At 37.3% G+C, this 18,425-nt stretch overlaps 1 protein-coding gene across 13 annotated transcripts in view; it reads left to right on the top strand.

Annotated features, from left to right (window-relative positions):
- Positions 1–18,425, top strand: part of HERC1 (HECT and RLD domain containing E3 ubiquitin protein ligase family member 1) — a 103,944-nt gene that overhangs the window by 56,752 nt on the left and 28,767 nt on the right. For 8 of the 13 annotated variants that reach the window (XR_012837499.1, XM_075764898.1, XM_075764899.1 and 5 more), the window contains exons 31-46: positions 2,023–2,178; positions 2,409–2,515; positions 2,757–2,867; positions 2,949–3,125; positions 4,074–4,313; positions 4,520–4,603; positions 5,698–6,218; positions 8,368–9,143; positions 10,252–10,450; positions 11,369–11,529; positions 13,120–13,236; positions 13,427–13,658; positions 14,830–14,954; positions 15,234–15,454; positions 16,524–16,792; positions 17,296–17,348. Coding sequence is in view for 12 of the 13 variants with exons in the window: in XM_075764898.1 (XP_075621013.1) it covers positions 2,023–2,178; positions 2,409–2,515; positions 2,757–2,867; positions 2,949–3,125; positions 4,074–4,313; positions 4,520–4,603; positions 5,698–6,218; positions 8,368–9,143; positions 10,252–10,450; positions 11,369–11,529; positions 13,120–13,236; positions 13,427–13,658; positions 14,830–14,954; positions 15,234–15,454; positions 16,524–16,792; positions 17,296–17,348 (3,549 nt within the window). In the remaining variant the exon portion in view is untranslated. The remainder of the gene's footprint in view (positions 1–2,022; positions 2,179–2,408; positions 2,516–2,756; positions 2,868–2,948; positions 3,126–4,073; positions 4,314–4,519; positions 4,604–5,697; positions 6,219–8,367; positions 9,144–10,251; positions 10,451–11,368; positions 11,530–13,119; positions 13,237–13,426; positions 13,659–14,829; positions 14,955–15,233; positions 15,455–16,523; positions 16,793–17,295; positions 17,349–18,425) is intronic. The other 5 variants (XM_075764902.1, XM_075764908.1, XM_075764904.1 and 2 more) reach the window with 4 other exon arrangements.

Below are 18,425 nucleotides of genomic sequence, written 5' to 3' on the forward strand. Positions count from 1 at the left end.
ATAGGAATTTAATTATCTAAGTTTCAAACTGCAAATAAATACATCTTAATTCGGGAAATTGTTGCATTTGCTTTGTATTATGCAGTTTTGCAGTCTGAGAGGATGGGAAGAGGTTGACCTTACTCTGTCGTATTAAAAAATCTGCAACGAAAGACTTTCTGAAATACTAGCGTTCTAACATAATTTGCAGTCCTTTAATGAGCATTTTGAACTTCTGTGGAAGTTGTGTGTTTGAAGAAATTTTTAACTGTGGCTTGGTTTTAGGTGTACATATGTTTTTGGTTGTGCTTATAACTGTCTTCGCTTATAAATAGTGCAATGGCTGATGAATTTGTAAGATAATGAATTAGAAATTATGACATAAGGTCTTCTCTTTCTACAAACATTTTCTTGTTAAAATTGCCTTGGAATATGGATCATGGGTGTGAGAAAGTATCGTGGTTTGCATCAAAAATCCCCATAAAACAAAAACATAGTTAGAAACCAATGGTTACATTTTATATTACAGGGACATTTATAAATAATCGTGTATATTGGATTTATGTGGCAAGGTTTTGGTAGTGGGAGGAGGTTTCAGGGGTGTCTTCTGGGAAGAAAGCAGCAGTTTGCCCCCACATCAGACAGAACCAGTTTCAGCCAGCTCCAAAACAGACCCACTGCTGCCCACAGCTGAGCTGGTCAGCAACGCTGGTGGTGCCTCTGTGATAACGTATTTATGAAAGGGTAAAAACACTGCACAGCAGCTGTGTGAGACAGAAGCGGGGAAAATGTGAGAGAAATAACTTTGCAGACACCAGGTCAGTGAAGGAGGAGGGGGACGAGGAGAAGGTGCTTCAGGCAGTGGAGGAGGGATTCCTCTGCAGCCAGTGAGGAAGACCATGGTGAAGCAGGTTGTCCATCTGCAGCCTATGGAGGACCCCGGATGGAGCAAGTGGATATGCCTTGAAGGAAGCTGCAGTCTGTGGAGAGCCTGTGCAGGAGCATGATTCTGGCAGAAACTGGCTTGTTGGGGAACCCACGATGGAGCAGTCTGTTCCTGAAGGACTGTATCCTGTGGAAAAGGATCCACAGTGGAACTGTTCCTGAAGAACTACAGCCCATGGGAAGGACCCACTGTGGAGCAGGAGTAGTAGAGACAAATTGTTAAGAAGTGACCACAACCCCTTCAGATTCCCTATCGCCCTGCTCCTCTCGGAGGCGGGGGGCTGCAAGGGTTAGAAGTGAAGTCGAGCCTGCAGAGAAGGCGGGGGGGGAGGCGTTTCAATTTTGTCTTTGTTTCTCACTGTCCTACTCTATTTTCCATTAGCAATAAATCAGTCTTCCCTAAGCTTGAGTGTGTTTTGCCCATGATGGCAAATGGTGAGGGATCTCACTGCCTTTATCTTGACCCAGGAGCTTTTTCTCTTATTTTTTCCTTGTCTTGCTGAGGAGCAGAAGTGAGAGCGCAACTTGGTGGGCACCTATCAGCCAGTCAAGGTTAACAGCCAGTCACCATGTAATAACTGATCATTGTATTTTTGCTGACAGAACTGTGTGTTGGCAGTAACAAAGACTGCTAATATTTTCTGTTACCTTCCATTCAAGTCTATGATAGTCTTCAAATGGTTACTTCTGTCTCTAAGTTGCTTGGCTGTATTTTAGATTAAATGTAGAGAGAATGCAAATATTGAATTGTGGTTCTATAGCCACACTTTTGATAAGATATATACAGTAATTTCCTGTACAATTGTTTGTAAATATTAGCATACCAAAGTACATGTGGTCCATATTGCACTGTGTGTTATTTGAGTAGCTATTTTTCCAAGTGCACGCTAGTCCACATAGTGTAGCCTCGCAATATCAATTGGCTGTATTCTGTTCTGAACTCACTACTCTCAAAAATGGAAACATCCAAAACTCGACTGTGAATGTCTGCTTTATTGTGGGGGCTTTTTTCTCCTTTGACCTTGACTTTAAAAATTATTATTTGCAGAAACTGTAAAAGTAAGGTTGTAAATGAAAACTTGTAATTTAACTTTCTAGCTGCCCTCCGAAAGCAACATGCAGCAGAATTACACTTGGGAGACTTTCTTGTTTTCCTGCGTAGAGTTGTGTCTTCAAAAGCAATTCAATCAAAAATGGCATCTCCAAAGTGGACAGAAGTACTTCTTAACATTGCTTCTCAGAAGTGTTGCTCAGGTATGATCTTTTCAAAATGTGCTCAGTGGTTACTTTGCATTTCTGTAGTGCAGTTCCTAAAAATGGGTCCTGTTAGAACATGTGTTACATAGTGAACAACTAAACCCAACTTCAGTAGATGTACACACGTTACACTTTGGAGCATTGTGCACTGGTGGCATGCACCTGGCGTCATAGGTGCGTGCCTGATGCAGGAGTCACAGATTATTAACATACTGTTCCATCTTTAGGAGTTCCTTTGGTTGGCAATTTGAGGACTAGACTTCTTGCACTTCATGTACTAGAAGCTGTATTACCTGCTTGTGAATCTGGCGTTGAAGATGATCAAATGGCTCAGGTCTTTATATTTTGTTATAAGCTTTTACACCTGTTTCTTCAAAAAGTCTCTTTGAACTTTTAAATGTTTCATAAGTTTGTTCAGAGTGTAAATTGGGTGAGCCTCAGTGTAGATATTTGCTTATCTAAGAGCACTAAATATTCTGACATTTATACCTGCAAAGCAAAGTAAAACAATATAATACTACTTGTTGTCCTCATCTTGGATGTAAAATGATCTGAATTATACTCTAATACACCAGGTTGTTGAACGATTATTCTCACTTCTGTCTGACTGCATGTGGGAGACTCCAATAGCTCAGGCTAAACATGCAATTCAAATAAAGGAGAAAGAACAAGAAATGAAGCTACAGGTAATGATGCTTTTAGTTTCTCTTTTGACTGAATGCAACTGAGCTACATTTACCACAGATATTGTGTCCTATTTCTGACAGAAGCAAGGAGAGTCTGAAGATGAAGATGAGAATCTTCCCATACAGGAAGTGTCCTTTGACCCTGAGAAAGCTCAGTGCTGCATAGTCGAGAATGGCCAGATTCTAACTCATGGAAGTGGAGGTAAAGGATATGGTTTAGCATCCACTGGAGTTACTTCTGGGTGTTACCAGTGGAAGGTAGGTTGCATAAAAGTGTATTTCTTAACTTCTCTTCATTTATTGTGGAAATAGACTATGATTTATAAACAACGGCTACATAGGGTTTTTTCCCTTATGACAACGTTCTTGAGTAAAAGACATTTTGGCAGTGTTAGGTTAATGGTTATACTCAAATATCTTAAGGGTCTTTTACATTCTGAATGAATCTATGATTTTCCATCCAAAGTGAAGAGTTTGTGGCTGCTTTTGAGCATTACCATTTGGATATTTCAGTACACATATTGGAGACTGTGAATGTGTGTTAGGTATTTGTAGAGGTGATAGTACTTGTCTCTAAGATCCATAGACAGCACAAATGTCCGTTGTCTTGCAAAAGTTACCTGCTGAGGTATATAAATTTTGATTTTTTTCTTTAGAAACATTTTGGTTTTGTGCAAAAAGATACATCAGCCTGTCTGACAAGACCAGCTTTTAATGCATCACCTGGAGTGATTTTTTTAGGGATATAGATCCACACACAGTTGTAGTCCTTGTTAGTACCATTTTGGAGCGTAACACTTCTTTTTTTTACTTTAATCTGTGTAAATCACTCACTGTGAACATGAGGAGTAAAGCTTATTTATTTCTGTAATATTATTTGAAGCACTTGTAAACCAACTTCTGGGTGTGTACGTTTTGAGTCTGGAAAAGAACAAACAACTTCTTTGTGTATTTATGTACAGTTTTCTTAATTACTAGTAGGTTAAGTTTAAATGACTCGTTAATGACTGACCTGATACACCAAGATGGCATTTTAGAGGTAGAGCGTGATTTTAGCTTATTATTTGTGATTTATTAGAAGCTTCTGAGTAAAACAGTGAAAAGTACACATAATTATGTGTAAGGTAAATTTTCATTGCTTTATTGTGTTAAAATGTATGTTCTTGACTTTTTCCTTGTTCTTTTTTGTTTTGTTTTGCCTGCTAGTTCTACATTGTGAAGGAGAATCGAGGCAATGAAGGCACATGTGTAGGAGTTTCTCGCTGGCCAGTACATGATTTTAACCATCGGACTACCTCAGATATGTGGCTATATAGAGCTTATAGTGGTAACCTCTATCACAATGGAGAGCAAACTTTGACTCTGTCCAGCTTTACCCAAGGAGATTTCATCACATGCGTATTAGATATGGAAGCAAGAACTATTTCCTTTGGTAAAAATGGAGAGGTATTTAAATTTATTTCTTTTTTTGGTGTTTTTTGCAACAGTAATTTGGCATGGATATTTTATATAAAGCTAAGCATGACAGTTAAGACACATGGCAGTTTCAGTGCTTACAAGGATTATAATACAGGAATAACTTTGTCACATTTCATATTTTTGCTTGTTAAGGTGTTCTAAGTTTGGGGTTTTTTGTTTTGTTTTTTAACTAGGAGCCAAAACTAGCTTTTGAAGATGTGGATGCAGCAGAGTTATACCCTTGTGTTATGTTCTATAGCAGTAATCCAGGAGAAAAGGTAACTTAAACGTTCATCTGGATAGGTGTACTGGTTTTGGCTAGGACAAAGTCAGTATTCTTCATAACAGCCCATATGGTGCTATGTTTTGGATTTATGACCAAAACAGTGTTGATCACGTGCAGTGGTTTAGCTATTGCTGAACAGTGTTCACACAGCATCAAAGCTTTCTCGATTTCTCACTCTGTCCCTCCCAGCAAAGTACACTGAGGGTAGGCAAGAGGCTGGGAGGGAGTGCAGCCGGTCAGCCCACTTAAAATGACCAAAGGGATATTCCATACCATATAACATCATGCGCAGCAGTAAAACTGTAGGGAAGTTTCCCAGGGGTTTCTGTTGCTCAGGGACTGTCTGGGCATCGATCAGCTGGTAGTGAGTGATTGCATTTTGCATCACCTTTTTTTTGTCGTTGTTTTATTTTGTTGTTGGGGGTTTTTTCCTCTTTTATTTGTGAAACTTTATTTATCTTTTCTCACTTTTGCCCTTCTGATTCTCTTCCTCATCCTGCTGGGGGAAGTGGTTGAGTGGCTACGTGGGGCTTAGCTGCCTTACAGGGGTTAACCCTCAACAGTAGGTCATAAGTTTATCATACTTTCTCTTCTGTTCTCCTCTGTGTTAATGTTATGGATGTTGTTTTGGGGGGGGAGTGGTAGCTAACAAGTGCTGAGAATGTCACTGATTATTCATTTTGGTTTATGACATACGTATCACTACATTATTTGCACACTAGCTAGACTTTTCATAAATTCCTATATTGTGTAATCTATTGTAAATGTAAAATGTATTTTATTATTTAGAATTGATTTACACACTTAATGCACAAAATGTCATTCCCCAGAAACCAGGGAGAATGTAGTATTAGGAGTTCCAGATAGTCTTATGTGAGAAACCATGAACCACTGTAATTTCAGCATCCTTGAGTTTGAAGGGATGCAGGTTTTGATCAGTGTTAAGGTGGATTTCTGAGGGAGCCCGTGCAAAAAAAGACAATGCTGGTATTTTTTTCTATTCACCAGGAGACTCCTGTATTTATAAAATGAGTTTTTCAGGTATCTTGGAAGATAACTTTTAAACTGTTTTCTTTAAACACTTAGGTGAAAATCTGTGATATGCAGATGCGTGGCACACCAAGAGACTTGCTACCTGGTGACCCTATCTGTAGTCCTGTTGCTGCAGTGCTGGCAGAAGCCACTATCCAACTCATTCGTATCCTTCATCGCACAGACCGTTGGACACACTGCATCAATAAAAAAATGATGGAAAGACTGAATAAAATCAAAACATGTCTTAAAGAAGCAGGCCAAAAGCTAAGGAAAAGTCGCTCAATTCAAAGTCGAGAAGAGAACGAGGTGAGAGAGGAGAAAGAAAATAAAGAGGAAGAGAAAAGCAAACATGGTAGGCATGGTCTGGCTGACCTTTCTGAACTGCAGTTGAAGATGCTCTGTGTGGAAGTGTGGCCTGTTCTAGCAGTAATTGGTGGAGTTGATGCTGGTCTTAGAGTTGGAGGTCGATGTGTGCACAAGCAAACTGGACGTCATGCCACCTTGCTTGGAGTAGTGAAGGAAGGCAGTACATCTGCCAAGGTTCAATGGGATGAAGCAGAGATTACTATCAGGTATGCTCATTTCCTGTACTTTTCACAATCTAGTGATGTTTTGTGCTTGGAAGTCTTCAGAAGTAACATACATTTTGCATTAGAGTCATGCTGATCAATTATTTTAAGCTTCAACTTCAAAATTCGGCGCTCTCAAACAAATATTATGAGTTAAATTTTTATGCTATGTAGTAATAAAATGCCTTGTATATCAAAAATAAATTTGATAGTTTTGAATTGATGAGCATTGTTAGACTTCTTCAATTTGGCCTCTAGGTTTCAGAGTTGGGATACAACCAACTTGCCAGTTTTCCTAGATTTGAAATGAGCATTGCTTGTTCTAGAATTGGTATGTGTTAGCTAACTGAAACATTATTGCTGTCTTAATTTACTACAGCTTCTTGGTTATGTCTGTAAAGAACAGAGATTTTTACTGGGGGTTAGTGCACACTTGTGTTGTAAATGGTAAAACTGGTTCTGAAGAGAGATCTGATTCAGTTTATCAGAATTGAGAGCAGGTGTCTTTGCTGCATTGTCATTCCCTTCTTAGGGGACTGGAAATTGCTCTGTGGGGCTTGAGGAGTGGTTAAGGTTAGGACATGGGAGGACTCTCTCTTCTTAATGGTGGGTTGGATGATGGTATTCAAATTAATGCTGCCTTGAAATAGTGTTTGTTCATTCTCTGACCTGCCTTAGAGAGCTAAAGGAATCCCCATGTATTAGATGTTAACACTTTGAAGTTGTTCTGCAGGTGGTGGTGAGAGTTGGGGAGGAGACTGGAAGGACATACTCCTTTTTCCACCTCTCTTGCAGACGTGCCTTCAAAGGGAAGGCACTCGGAAGGAAACTCTGAAATGAAGTTAGTGGCTTCTCCGGGCGCTCTGGCGCACTCGCAGGAGTTGCCTGTGGTTTTGTGTGGAAGAGACTTGATTCACTAAATTTCTTAAACTCCTTCTGGCTATAGTTGAACCATAATCTTCTGGAGAAATTGAGCAGTAATTTTTTTTTTTTTTGCCACCAGTTAAGATTACATTCTGAAACAACCATGGTCAGTTCATTTCTTAGATCTGTTGCAACGTTATGCCTATTTTGTCTTTACGCAAAGGTTGTTGTCATTTTAACTAAATATACTGAAGTGCAGTTGATTGTCAAATTTAGTTCCAGATATAAATGCTTTCAAGTATGCCCATGTGACAGTATAGGCTTAAAGTAAGTGTGCCCTTAAAATAATTAGAAATACTATTTGAGTGAAGTGGTACAGTGCTTGAACATAGGCAAGCTCTTGGTAATGCGTTGAATTAAGTTCAGAATGTACCTTCTTAATTAAAACCAGGCTAAAGCTTGCTTTCATTTTTGGGTCGAAGTTTGCATTGTAAAATGGGAGAACGTTTTGGGCTAATAAAAGGAAGATTTAAAAGTCCAGTCCATCTGCTGGATGTATGGAAAATACAAGATGTATGGAAAGATAGGCTGGTGAATTTTTGTCCTGCTTAGAGTGAAAATTAGTCAAGTGTAACAGTCCTAAATATTACAAAAAAATATCACTGAGTATAAATGGACAGATAAACAAACATTTATTATGTGTGTCTTTTGGGTTTTCTGACCTGTGTTTTTACAAAGTCCCTGTCCTCTCTAGGTAATCTGTCTTGACGTAACCAGAGACAGAATTATCATAAGCTATTAGTAGTGCGCTCCTTGTGATGAATAGTTGAACAGGAATGTGAGGTCAATCAAAGTTTTTCCTTAATGTGAAAAAAAGTTTAGGAGTGTTTTCTTTCTAAGCTTTTATACCTATTCACAAATTCAGTTCAGGTATTGATGATAAAATTTGGCTTAAGGTAGTTTTTCTTAGTAGAAGTCTGTTACATATTTCTGAGGAATATAGCAGAAACCTCTGTCAGCACAGTATTGATAGCTTCTACGATGCTTCTGGGTTTTAATGCTGCTTGTTGAAAACCTGTACGTGCTTTGTTGCCTTTGCTCTGATGCCGTATCTCCCCATTTTCTGATCATAACCTCATTTTCCCTTGTTTACATTTAATTTTTAGAATTGGTTTGTTTATTTTATTAAATATATTTTACATCTTACTTTGCCTGCATTATTTCCTGTACTTTCCTCCTGTCTCTCCCTCACTTGCTTTTTCCTGTGTCATTCTGATCTTTATTAAAGCTTCCCAACTTTTTGGTCGCCTAGTGATACTCCGTTGTATAATCTGGAACCCTGCGAACCACTGCCTTTTGATGTTTCAAGATTTCGTGGGCTGACAGCTACTGTGTTGCTGGACCTTACCTATCTGACTGGTATTCATGAAGATACCGGAAAGCAAAGCACCAAGAGACATGAGAAAAAACACAGACATGAATCTGAAGATAAAGGAGAAATGGACCAGAAAATGGAGGGTGATGTTGGATCAGATATGCGATTAGGACAAAGTGCTGATGATAACAAAGGACATGGCACTACAAGCTCTAAGTTGGAAAATGAAAGTGCTTCCTTTTCTTTAGAATCATCCACACTAGGTATGGAATCCCAACACCAACCTGCTGAAGGAAGAAAAAAGAATCATGAACATACTCCAAGAAATCATGACATAGTACAGTCAGAAATCAGAGCAGTACAGCTATCTTATCTTTATCTTGGTGCTATGAAGTCACTTAGTGTTCTTCTTAGTTGTAGTAAATATGCTGAACTACTTTTAATACCAAAAGTCCTGGCAGAAAATGGTCACAACTCTGATTGTGCTAGTTCTCCAGTTGTTCATGAAGACGTTGAAATGCGTGCTGCCTTGCAGTTCCTGATGCGACACATGGTGAAACGGGCAGTCATGCGTTCACCGATTAAAAGAGCTCTAGGACTGGCAGATTTGGAACGAGCCCAAGCCATGATCTACAAATTAGTGGTTCATGGGCTGCTGGAGGATCAGTTTGGTGGCAGACTTAAGCAAGGTACATTTTCAAAATTATGGAAGTATAGTGCTAAATTATTTTTTAATTTCTATTAAAATTAACAGTAACAATGATAGTACAAATAATATTATAATTTTGTAGTGGTTATATTTTGGAGGAATCGTAATTGGACAGAGAAATTTTACAAAGATGTTCTACTGTTTTGTAGATGTAACACTGACTTTCTTGCCTTTTCCCCACTTCCTTATTTTATGTTAAATGGGAATGCATATCAGTCAGAAATATAAGAGTTTCTATTTTGTCTTCAATACTTTTTAAAAAATAGCAGTTCTGTTTATACTTGTCAGAAGGATTTGCATGTGATGTAAATATCAAAGTTCACTGTTGTTAAATGTGATTGTATGCAGTCATGTTAACAGATACTGTTGAGCATGTGTACGTTCAGGGAGTAATCAACCTGTGTTTCTGTCTATGACAATCTAAATTAGTTGTGGGGGTTTGGGGTTTTGTTTTGTGAGGTTTTTTCTGAGCTACTTGGCACAGAAGCTGAAGAGAAAATGTGTATTTTTCCTTTTCTTCTTAAAAGTATGTGTATTACAGTCTGCATTTTCAGGGAAACCATTTAAATCAGTTTAAACAAAGAAAAAAATATCTAAAATATTAAAGCTAATTACTGCATTATCTGTTTCTTTACTGTCTTAAGGACTTCTTCCAAACTAACCAAAGAACTCCTTCAAAAATCTGTTACTCAGCTGAGTTAAAAGTAGCTTTATAGTTAATCGGGTCTGTTTCCGCATCTGAGACTTCTTTCCCTTTTGCCTAAGAGAATAATCCTAGCTGTTACAATTGTAAATCTAAATCTAAGTATCATAAGATCTAACCAAGTAAATGGCTTCTGTTATCATCTGGAAAGACTCATTCACTATTTACCTTGTATCAGTATGACAACAGCAAGAATCGACAGACTGGTATCTTTACATGAGTCCATGAGTTATTGGCAGAAGTATTTGTGTGGTGTTTCTACACACCCCTTTCTTTAGGGGGAATTTTAAATAATGATAGTTATTTTTGAAAGTTTAGACACAGCTACTATTTTGCTCTACACAATTGTATTAATGTTCCCGTAACATCCTTTTTTCTGTTGCAGAAGTAGATCAGCAAGTAGAAGAAGGAGATCAGTCTCAGCAAGCCCAAACACCAGTTACAACCAGCCCTTCTGCTTCTAGCACCACATCTTTCATGAGCAGTTCTCTGGAGGATACTACCACTGCTACTACTCCAGTAACTGATACTGAAACAGTTCCAGCTTCGGAATCGCCTGGTGTTATGCCCCTCAGTCTTCTTAGGTAAAATATCCTTATTTTCAGCATATGTGATTTTGCAGGTGTAGGGAACCAGGTGTGTTGGTTTATATGCAATGTATGTCTTTAGCTGTCTAAGCCTTTGAAAATGTTAGTGATTGTATTTACTGTCAAGAACTGCCTCTGCAGGGGACAGAGTTTAATTTGTTACTTTGCCTTACAGGATATGTGTTACTAGAAATAAAAAGCTGTTAAGCTTTTAGTATACACCGTGTGTGTATATATATATGTAACATCTGAATTCTTCAGGACAGGAGAAAATGCCTTCCTTATGTTGTCCTTCAGTTCTCGTGGTTTTTTGGTATAGTTTAAATCTCTGAAATTCTGTATTTTTAACGAATAGTTGTTGATTCTCAAACTAGAGTAGATCTTAGTTTGAAGGTAACATCCTGCAAGCTAAGACTTCATTTCATCCTACCCTAAAACACTGAAATGGAAGTAAGATAAAGCTAGTTAATTTGCAGAGGCTATTTGTGATGTAGAAGGAAATCTGTTTTACATTGAATAGAGTCCTGTTCTAAGTTTATTAATTCTGTTGATGTATCTGACCTCTGTTCTTAGAGATTTTGCAGATATAATTTGACAAAAGCCAGAACAATGTCCTGTTACCAGGACAGTGAAAGTAAAGCATTCACGTGATTTATTAGTCAGGACGAGTTCTGAACAAAGTGGGGAAATGGTGCATACTTAGAATTTAATTTTCCAGGCAAGGGTGGTAGGAATGAGCTGTTCTGACAGGGTTTTTCTGCCTGCCCCAATGTATGTATTCCACCTTACCCTTACAAAACTCAAATGCTGTAAAGTGTGACTTCCCAAGTGCGCTCTAATTTGATGTTTTTGTTGTGTCAGACCTTTTTCAGCATAACTCTTTTTAATATAAATGTATATTGTTGTTTTTTAAAGGCAAATGTTCTCCAGTTACCCTACTACAACTGTACTTCCAGCACGACGTGCTCAGACTCCTCCAATATCTTCTTTACCAACATCTCCTTCAGATGAAGTTGGAAGGAGACAAAGTTTGACTTCTCCTGATTCCCAGTCTGCGAGGCCTGCCAATCGTACAGGTAAACTTGTAGTCAGTATAGATAGAAACGTGGACAAGTTTGTAAATTTGCAGAAGTTCAGTGTAGTTTTGTAAGACATTGAAAACCAGCAGGATTTCTTTTTAATGCAACCTAACGTGCTAAGCATTGTTGAAATCCTTTCAATGAGTATCTTAAGATACAAAAAGCTGTAGATTGTCTAGCTGTAGACTTTATAAAGCAAATGAAATTAGTTTTTAAAAGCTCTGGAATGGATTACAAACTACATGTATAAAACGAGAATGCAGTAGAATTGGTCATTACTTGAAAATGTTAATCTGATTTGGGCTTGTTTCCTTGGTTGTGTGCCACTGTGTAGTGCAGTAATTTTCTAGCTTTTGTGAGATCATATACCATGCACAAAACAAGAATTGGTGTATTTTATGATACATACACCAGTGTAACTCCTTCCAATTAATCTTGTGTAATGAAATAGAAAGGGCTGCCCAAGGGACTCCTCAGGCTGCTGTCTGGAATCATGTGAAGATAATGGGAGACTTCTGTTCATAGAAGTCTTATTACTGCTTGCACTGTACTACTCAAAACAGAAACTTGCTCTATTCCAGTGTACGTACAGATTGGAATAGCTAGGAGGCTGAGCAAATTGTTATGTGACAATCTTGAGCTTCTAAAGAGCATAAATGAGTACTGTGATGCAAAGGAGATAATACTAAAAATAAAAATACAAGTCCATATGTGTGTGGTTTGTATTAAATGAATAGAAGAGTCTGAGTGAAAGTATATTCTCCAGATTTCATACTCAGTGCTAAGAAACAAAGTCCATGTTTTAAAATTCTGGACTGATACAACTTTTTATTCTTGCTCTTATATCCATGCTAGTAGTTGAGTCTTTTAGCTGTTTCATTTGTTGCATAGCAACTCATCTGCTCAGTTTCACATCTTTTTTTTTTTTTTTTTAATGAGATGACTTCCTTTAAGTAATGATACTGTATTTACAACAGTGTTTGTCAGTACATTGTTGATGCGTTCATTGATCAGATCTCACTTTTATGTCAAATGTTAAGGAAACTGTGTTTTTTGGTCAGTAACTGACCTTTTTGGAGTCCGTTGAAAGGCTCTTTGCACAGAAATAGAGCCATCGTCTGCAAAGAAATTTTTCAGATATATCTCCAGCTTAGTTGAGGTCTCTTTCTGTACCTTAAGAGGCATATGTATTGGTGTGATCTCATAGCATTTGGGAAACTTGATGATTCAGACAAGGATAATGTTATCTAGGATACCTAAATGTAAATCAAATGGATAATTTGATACAGTTTTAAATGGAAATAAACTTGTTTGGAATATCTTAAAAGAAATAGTTCTTTGAATATCATCAGTATCCTACTTGATTAAACAGAAGCCTCCATAATATATATGTTACCAATAAGACTGAACTCCATCTGGGTTCATTACAGAAAGTATCTTTCTTTGTGGAAAGTAGTAGAGAGGGAAGTTGTTAAGGGCAATTATTTCTCTTATTTGAAGCTAATACATCAAAAAGTCTAAAGTCTAGTAAAGTAACACTAAAGAAAAATTTATGTACTTTACTTTCAATGTTTTCTGTCTTTTAAGCTTTGTCTGATCCAAGCAGCCGACTTTCAACATCCCCTCCTCCTCCTGCCATTGCTGTTCCATTGTTAGAAATGGGGTTCTCCCTCAGGCAAATTGCAAAAGCTATGGAAGCTACAGGTAATCTATAAGTACAATATCAGTTCTGAAAAACTAAAAAATAACTGAAAAATTAGATAAATATGAAACGCTTTTTTTTGCCAGGGAGTACTTAATTTTTAAGTTTTATAACAATTTGTGGGGAAAGAATTGATTTTTTTCACCATCAATGATATAATAGAATGCTAAGGTGTGGTTTTCCTGCTTTCAGGTGCCAGAGGAGAAGCAGATGCACAGAATATCACAGTGCTGGCCATGTGGATGATAGAGCACCCTGGAAATGAAGACGATGAAGAGCCCCAGTCAGAAGGAACTGCAGATTCACGACATGGGACAATAGTCTCTGGAAGTGGTGGAAAATCTGGTGAACATTGTTATTTGCAGTCACCAGGTGATATCCCTTCTGCTGATGCCACTGAAATGGAGGAAGGCTTTAGTGAAAGGTAATACATAGTTTTCTTCTAATCGCTTATAATCTGTTGCTGAAACGGAAAATCTCACAAGTTCATTGTTGCTGACACAACATTAGTTTGTAATGCTGCTTTTGAATTTTGTTACAACGTGAGTAAAAGCAAAGATGCAACTAAATTAGGTGCATGTGGTGCATTTATGTTCTAGTACTGTTTGTGCAGAGAATTGGGGAAAAATGTAACCGAGCATCCTTCCTTCAAATAAAAGGGGGAGGAACGAAAAAAAAAATGAGGACATATAGCTTACATTTTACCTAAAAGACCTAGTAATAAAGGAAAATCTCATTGGAGGTGGTTTTTTTTTTTCTTCAGTGTATTCATGAGCAGGTATTTTTCTACATTTTTCTTTTTAAATGAATTCCTGGTTTGTCCAGAGAGGATGAAACTTGAAGTTTACATTCTCAGTCGCCTTCACAACTTTAGATCTGAACTATCTATTAAACAAGGAGGAAAGGTGACTGGTTTTCTTTTGTTTTGTTTTTAATCCTAAAAGTAGTGGTTATATTTTAGAGTGACACCTATGATTCCTATTAGGAATCATACCAGCTTTTTTGTTAATAGGGAGGATGACAATTACAAGATATATTTTGAGAACACTTTTGTTCAGATTCTTTTATCCTACTGAGATAGGCATTTTTAAGTTTCCTCAGTTACTTTGTCCCAGGTGAACTGTCATTTCGCGGACAACTCAGAGGTTTCAGCTGGGAGAAATAAACTAAGCAGCAAGCCTTACTGAGTAACTTAAATTCATATTTTGCAAAAGATTTTGGGCACAAGAGGGAATGACTGAGGCAGCAATAACGGAAATGTTGATTTTATTTCTTTTAAAAAGGAGAAGAAACCTAGTTCGAGCTGTAGTTAACATTGACAGCATAAAATAAGCACTCTTCCAAAATTTATGCAATGCTTAAGCAGAAATAGGTGTTGACATTGCTGCATCTAATTTGTTTGAGGTCAATCTCACAGTCAAAAAGACAGTAAATATTTGCTGCAGTGGAACTGAAAATCTTGAACTCCAAATTCCTTTTTCCTTCTGTGAAAGAAAATAAGACCAATAAATACGATCTTAGTATTTTTCCTTATTTACTGTATCTGGCTGTTTAAAACTTGCTTTGATTTACCTGTGAATTACAAATTCTTGTAGCCCTGATAATATGGATCATGTGGATAATGCAGCTTCTGCAAGTGGGCCTCCTTCTAGAGGTCGGTCAGCTGTAACAAGAAGACACAAGTTTGATTTAGCTGCCCGAACGTTGCTAGCACGTGCTGGTAAGTGTACTGAAAGACTTCCAAGGTCTTTGCTTATCCAGTAAATGACGAGGAGGAGGATTGCTTCTTAGCATGAAAGTTACAAAACTCTCATTTACATATGTGTATCAGTGTATATTTAAGTGATTTATGTGGTAATGGGTGCATTATGTTTAGCAGAAGAGTTAAAACCAGAGCAAAAGGAAGTCGAAAGTACAGTCATCTTTATTACATGCAAAATAAAAGTACTACTTTTCTTTTTTCTTTTTTTTTTCTTTTTTCTTTTTTTTTTTAATTGAGCGGGCTTATACCGCTCTGTACAGGCCCACAGGAATCAAACTCGAAGAGAAGGGATATCTTTGCAGCAGGATCCTGGGGCGCTTTATGACTTCAACTTGGATGAGGAGTTGGAAATTGACCTTGATGATGAAGCAATGGAAGCTATGTTTGGGCAAGACCTGGCTAGTGATAATGATATTCTGGGAATGTGGATCCCAGAGGTATTGGATTGGCCTACCTGGGTGTGTGTGACTGCAGCGGGGGCTGCTTTAACTTACTGCTTTTTGCATGTTCATATTTTAAAATTTAAAGTAACATGCATATGCTTAGAGCCTGTTTGAAAATATCTTGCTAAATGCCAGCAATGCTTAAAATCTTCTTTTATTCTGTAGCTTCACTTTTAGATTAAGAACAGTGCTTTCTTGTGTTTCTTCCTCTGCACTTCTACATGTACATAGGGTTCTTCTCTCCCTCCTCTGAAAGCTGAGAACAGAACTAGTGTAATTGTTCTTTAATTAGTTTTTCTTCATTTAGTCATGTCATGTATTTCATGCTCTGGGAAGCATACAGTGACAGTCCTCACTCAGTTGTATAGCCCACTAAAAATATGTTGGAGTTGGAACCGAAATGTAACAGCAGCAGCTTGTTAATCTTCAAATCATGCATGTCAAATTAGATAAGCAACTCATAAGACTAAGCTTTTGTCTCCTAATTATGATGTTACCTGATCTATAGGGAAGCAAGTTTCAGTATGCGTATTGAATTTTTCAGAGAGCTTGTTTCACTGAAACATCACAATGAAATTACTGACTTAGGACAGAAATGTAATAATAGAAAAATAAACTTTATATTCAGACAAAACCTCAGAATTTATTGACGCAAATCATAATTATTGCTCAGTAAATGTAAAGTCCAAATGAAAAAAAAAAAAGGATTCATTTTTCTTTGTTGGATCTAGTCTAGTCAGATTCTGAGGAGAACCAGATAACTTAGCATTGAATGTGAACTAGCAGAGTTATATGTGAAAAGTTACATTGTCAAGAATTTTGAGTCAGAAGTAGGAAACGAAATAGGAAAATCTCATCCTCTGAAACTTTACCTCCAAATGTCTTTCCTGTTCCGAGATGGTCTGCTCGTCATTATGTCATAAATTGTCTATTTCTGCTTTGCTTTTGTGCAAGTTAACCATGTAAATATCACTCTGTGTGTGTAACAGAAATGGGCAGGAACATCCACGAAGAATATTGTTGTCTTTTTATCTAATATGAAGATATTTCTGTACAAATAACATGTGGAAATCTTACTGTGCAGCATGTTTGTGAATCTGAAGACCGAGAAGAAGTAGTGGTTTGTGAACTGTGTGAATCCAGTGTTGTCAGCTTCAATCAACACATGAAAAGAAACCACCCAGGCTGTGGTCGTAGTGCAAATCGCCAGGGCTATCGTAGCAATGGTTCTTATGTAGACGGATGGTTTGGTGGTGAATGTGGAAGCGGAAATCCTTACTATTTATTGTGCGGCATCTGCAGAGAGAAATACTTAGCCCTGAAGAGTAAATCTAAAACGTCAGTCTCTGAAAGGTACAGAAGTACAAGATGGTGGAGTACTCTGTGTAAAGAAAGGAAACAACTTAAAAATGTTTACTAGCATCAGCATTTTAAGACATTAAAATTTCTAGCAGAATTTGTTTTAACTGAGGCTTAAAATCGTTCTTTGTATTCAACAAATGCATATTTAGAACAAAAAAGGTTGTCTTGATATTTCTGTTTTTTTAAGTGAAAAATAAGGAATTATTTCTTTGGATGTTGCCTACTCCTGTTGACTTTTGAAAACTTCCTTTTTCAATTTTGTCTGACAATTCCAGTATTTTTTATGAGCCTTTCTCACATTAGTACTGCACAATGCTTCCCCCCTCCACAAACACTTTTAGAAGCCCTTTTTATTTATCTGTCTGTTACAGAAATCATATATACATTGACCTAACAGTAAAGTAACTTAATAGTAAACTAAGTTGAAAATTATTACGCATATATGTAAATTATTTGATCCATTCAGTTATTTTGTTTGTTATTTTTTCATACAGGTACAAAGGCCAGGCTCCTGATTTAATAGGTAAACAAGACAGTGTCTATGAAGGTATGTTTTTAAGTTGCTGAAGATATTAAATACTTTGCACTTGCAGAGTGTTTTATTTTTCTGTAAAGGTACTTCAAATAAACCAGTCATGAAACTGTACATGAAGGCATACTTTAAAATATTCTTCAGGCTAGGTGTAGTATTCTAGTATTTTTTTAATTCACATGGCAAGAAAACCAGTGACATTTTTTCCCATGTCTTTCATCTAAGTAGCTGAAATGGCAAATACTTAACTTTGGTGATAATATATTGTGGGTAGATGTTATATCCAGAGCTGCACAGAGCCTTATGTTCCAATACGTTTCTTCAGCTGCCTTTGTAGAAGTTAATTAGCATAAATTAGAGTCTCAAAAGTCTGCCATTAGGCTTATTCTTAATTTTGCTCCCTCTGTACTACTTGAGAGTGTCCTGAGGATGGCTTTCACTTTAAACAGATTATGTCTAGTGGTTGTAGAAAACCTTTCCCAGATGTTTCTCTGATTCTGGGTCTTTCTGTAGCTTGTATGATCACAATTGTATGATTTACCAGATGTGTCTATTTAAGAGTAAATGAGGTAAAGGAGTGCTCCAGAACTTAACAGCAAGTCCATCTTCCAGTAGGTAAAAGGTGTTCAGATTTGACTGTATGGGGAGTGAGACAGAGTGAGTGGGATCAGTAAATGTAAGTTAACATCTGTGTAATTGTTTGGGCAATGAATGGAACGCAGAACGGAATTGCAATTATAGTGCTTTCTCTTTGTCTTCTTTTTTTTGGGGTGGGAGGTGTGTCGGGGATTCCACTAGGAAGGAGGAGCAAAAGCCTGGGTGTACAATTATGACCTAAGAACTCACGCATGCTTTTGATAAATACGAAGACTAGAGATTTCTAGTATCTGTCTTCACTATTCAGTCCTTTGGAATATGCACCTGTTACCATGATTTGAAGCACAACTGTATGTCTACACTTTTTCACAATATTGCAGGATTTGGAGTTGTCTTGTGCTAGATATGATGACCTCTCATTTCTGCGTGGTAAAAAAACCAGCTAGTTTAATGCTTCAGAGAATCTTCCCTGAAACTTCTCTGCAGTAGAAATTA

This window comes from Balearica regulorum, chromosome 12 (genome assembly GCF_011004875.1).
Source record: "Balearica regulorum gibbericeps isolate bBalReg1 chromosome 12, bBalReg1.pri, whole genome shotgun sequence".
NCBI lineage: Eukaryota > Metazoa > Chordata > Aves > Gruiformes > Gruidae > Balearica > Balearica regulorum.